The sequence below is a fragment of the Dermacentor silvarum genome, chromosome 1, assembly GCF_013339745.2.
Source record: "Dermacentor silvarum isolate Dsil-2018 chromosome 1, BIME_Dsil_1.4, whole genome shotgun sequence".
NCBI classification, from domain to species: Eukaryota; Metazoa; Arthropoda; class Arachnida; order Ixodida; family Ixodidae; genus Dermacentor; species Dermacentor silvarum.
In genome coordinates this window covers 19,409,878-19,413,923 of record NC_051154.1, presented here as the reverse complement: position 1 = coordinate 19,413,923, position 4,046 = coordinate 19,409,878, and the positions used below count along the sequence as shown (strand labels likewise).

Here is a 4,046-nt window from a genome sequence, read left to right as displayed (position 1 = left end):
GGGCGAAACTGTGACATTTTTTTTTCTTACTCTTACTCTTGCAGGCATGGTGCTATTGCCCCCGTACCCATGCGAATAACGTTTCTTTTTTACGTTCTTTCCTTGCGCAGGCTCATTTAGCACGTTTCTACGCACGCACAGTTACCGTAATACCGTGTCCGAACTCCAGCACCGGAGCAGGGCCGCGCAGATCAGTTTGATACGTTAGTTTTTGCATTATCTTGCTGCCCAAGCACAAAGAAACGCTCAAAGATGGGTAAGCTCCATGCAGCACCACACTGTTGAAGTTAAATAGAGTTTAAGTGCTTTGCGTGGAAAATGAACGCAAAAAACTACAGCGCGTAGCAGACGACCCTCGCTTCCCGCGCGCTTCGCGAGCGCGAAAAGCCCACGGGTCCGGAGCAGCAGCGGCGCGGCGCGGCAGTTCACAGAAAAAGGCCCTCGCCGGAGCCGGCGCTTTGGACACTCTCCCATATTCTAGGTCACTCTAATATTACAGTGTACTAGAATTCTAGTACACTGTACACATATCTTGTCCACGGCCGCTGGATAAAAAAAAAGGTCACCTTTTTTTTTATCCAGCGGCCGTGTCCCGTCATTCCCATGAGGGCACGGCAGCCCTTTAAGAAACTCGCATAGACGGTGGCGCCAGTTTACCCTCTAGGTGTTATAGTGAGAAACTCTATGCATTGGGGTTTAGGGACAGTGGAGGCAAAATAGACTTTAAGCGGGTAGAAATAACCAAACGGAGGTTATCTGATTGGTGGCTAAAATCAAGGCAGGAGTGAAATTTCACCCTCCACAAAGTACAAAATATGTTAATAGTCACGGCTAGGTGACGTGTGCCACCGCCCGATTTAAAGGGTTCAGCCTCATCCATCCACCCATCTATCCACCCATCCATCGGGTTCAACCATAGAGTTTCTAAATAGAGAAACTCTATGGGTCCAGCGCACATAGAGTTAATATACCGACTCAGTTATATTAACATATGCCATATTATGTATAATATACGAGTCAGTTATATTAACTCTATGCTGCTTTATACCAGCGGTCGCCTTGGCAAGCGCGAGGGTGAAGCAAAAAACGCAGAAAATGTGGCGGCGCTGCCATCGTCTTATTCTTAATGTCCAGCCAATAAACGATGGCTCCGGTTGTTTCGGCGGCGCTCATTGGCTGAGGCGAGCACACGTTTGAGTAGCTGTCGTCTGCTCGACGCATCGTCGTTGTTGCGTCGTTTGCGTTCTTTCCGCCGCTCTTTTTCCATTTTATTTACTAGATCGGTGGGGAATAATCTCAGTGTTATCGCCACCAAGTATCCGCCTGTAAAAGCTCCATACAGCTCTAGTTGTGTCACCGAAGCGACAAGCGTCCGGCCGGCGCGCGGGGCCGCTTAATTTGGGGAAAGCGACGGTGGCGCCACCAAGTTTTTAATAAAGAAAGGCTCAGCGGGGAGCCTGCGTTGGACCCACTCTAGTACACTCTACTACCAATTACCAACTTGGCGCATGCAAACATATGTCGAATCCGTCTGAATCCAATCCACCATGTGTGTGTGCGCGCGCGCCTTGTGTTAATGGCAATTTGACATTTCGTTGGTTCATTTTGTGTTTGGTCTCATTTCGAAGCTGTGAAACGTTCTACGCGTCGTACCGCTGCCCTTGTCGTGACAAGTAACCTTCTGTCGACACCACCCAAGATGGCAGAGCGACCTGAAGATCTCAACTTGCCTCTCTCTGTTGTTACTCGCATCGTCAAAGACGCCCTTCCGGATGGCGTCAACGTTTCGAAGGAAGCACGGGCCGCGTTGGCTAAAGCGGCAAGCGTGTTTGTACTCTACACCACTTCCTGTGCCAACAACTTCGCATTGAAAGGCAAAAGGAAAACGGTGACTGGCTCCGATATCATATCGGCCATGGAGGAGATGGAGTTCGAGAGTTTCATCGACACACTCAGTGGAAACCTGGAACAGTTCCGGCAAGGGAAGACGAAAAAGGACGCTAACCGAGCTAAAAAGCACCAAGGCGTTGATGACATGGTCTCAGCTGGCGATACCGAGATGGGAGACGATGGCGAAGTCGATCCAGGTGATGAAGAAGCGAGCTGAAAAGCGGAGGCTGATACCACGCAGTCACTTGATGTTTGACCGTGTTACCAAGTGCGAGGCAGCCTTGCCGTTCTGGTCGGAAAACTTGCTACCGGCCGACATTCATCCCCGCTTGTGCTGTGCTTTATTTGTCTGCGAGTGATTATTTCATTGTCTTGTGCTTGTCGCTGTTATTGTCATTACTGTTGCCACGAATGATATAGAAAATACGATCATGTGGGGTTCTTCAGCTCATGAACGGCACCTGATTTGTTTACTGTAACTTAAAAGCCTGCGTATTGTGCCCGGTTGCAGTGCTTGGGCTCCATGCTGTGTGCATCTTGGTTTACATCTTAAGTAAATGCAAGCTCGCGGGTTTTCGGGCTGCGTCTGTTCTTTACTTAGTGTAGGGATACAAGCGCTTTTGCCGGCATGTGCGAATCTTTCGCGAACATGTTACAGCATTTGAACGATTTTAAAACAAATTCTAGCATCTAATGACTTTGCACACCCTCTAGTGCAAAGGTAATAGACGTAATTGTCCAGTGATTTCTGTATCGGAGAATTTAATAAAATAGTGCCTCTTTGTGCACAATATTGTGTAGATTGTGCCAGTAAGGGTTCGTCCTGGTTTGTCTCGTCGTCCAGTTATTTTGCTTCATGCTACCCCAGTAATCATGACATACCAACTAGCCCGAACTGCTACCCTTTTATGTAAGCCAAGCAAGTAATTTTGTAATTTCATGGCTTGATGGTTCAATTAAAGACTTGTAGCTATACCTCTTTTAATTGTAACAGTTTTCTTTTTTTCATCACCACTTTCATCGACTGATTGGCAGAAATGTGTGTTGTCATTAAAATATGTCAGTAGCTTAACTTGGCCGTGTTTGTACAAAACTGGAACTTGTGTGTAAAACTGGAACGTGTGTGTGAGCTTTGGAAAGAGCATTCGAGTCCTATTCTGTCAGTGCACTTTCCCACAAAACTTGCTAAGGTATTTGGGAATGTTGGGCTTAATCACAGCACAAGGCATTAAAAATGTACAGCCACTAAATGTATGCGATAAGTCAAACTGCTGAGGTGCCACCAACTGAGTAGATGGGTCATAGCTAAATGACTCAAAAGCCATAACAAAGATGCCATAACATGCACCATGTATAGGGTCCTTTGTTTTCAGTAAAACCTGATAATTCCCAATTCTTGCACCTCAAACAACATTTAGGGAAATGGGTTGAAGCTGGTTTCTTCCCTAACTTTGCCCTTTCGTAAAAAGATAATAAATGCATGTTTTACAAAACTAATGACCATATATCTTTTATTAATATATAAATGTGATGCATATTCCTCGTCTTCACTTGACACTCAAGCGAAAAGTGTCATATGTAGAAATATATTGCATTCAGTGCCTGCCGGCCCTTGTTGCTTTATTAGTAGCTGCATTTACATGAATACAGCAATGGTGCATTCCACCGCATTTGCCTCACGTCGCATACATGTAAATGGCGATAACACGCTAGGAAGTAAATTAACGCAGTGCTGACAGTGCTCTGGCAATGCAAACGATAGCTGTCACGTTGACAGGGCGTTTACGCAACTATGTTGCGTTCAAAGAAGGGTGCATGGTTGATTCACCTACTGTAAAATCTGGAATATAGGTCCACCCCCTCAAACTTTAATTCTTAATATGAAAAAAAAAATGATATAAACCAGTAAAAAATGACCAGTATACAGGGTGTTTTTTTTTTTTTTTTTAAGCTGCACCCATGGAGGAAGGAAACAAAACAGGAGAGGCCCTGACGTCACTTTTTTGAAGCCGGAAGTGCAGCCGTGTTGGTGTGCCACCTCTCTTTGCGCCTCCAATCAGGGGTTCTGCAGCTCGCCGGAGCAGGTGGGCGCGAACTTTGAACTTGCATTGTTACGAGCCGCCGGAAATGTGTGCTGCTGACGCGCGTCAAAACAA

General features: G+C 46.1%; 1 protein-coding gene across 1 annotated transcript; it reads left to right on the top strand.

Annotated features, from left to right (window-relative positions):
* The first annotated feature begins 1,483 nt into the window (after positions 1-1,483).
* LOC119457554 (DNA polymerase epsilon subunit 3) lies at positions 1,484-2,462 on the top strand. Its single transcript, XM_037719164.2, has one exon. The coding sequence runs from the start codon at positions 1,700-1,702 to the stop codon at positions 2,105-2,107; it is 408 nt and encodes a 135-aa protein (XP_037575092.1). The 5' UTR covers positions 1,484-1,699; the 3' UTR covers positions 2,108-2,462.
* Positions 2,463-4,046: the final 1,584 nt, after the last annotated feature.

Bases quoted from the DNA above. Each gene is read 5' to 3' on its own strand.
- LOC119457554 (XM_037719164.2), top strand. From the start codon at position 1,700: ATGGCAGAGCGACCTGAAGATCTCAACTTGCCTCTCTCTGTTGTTACT.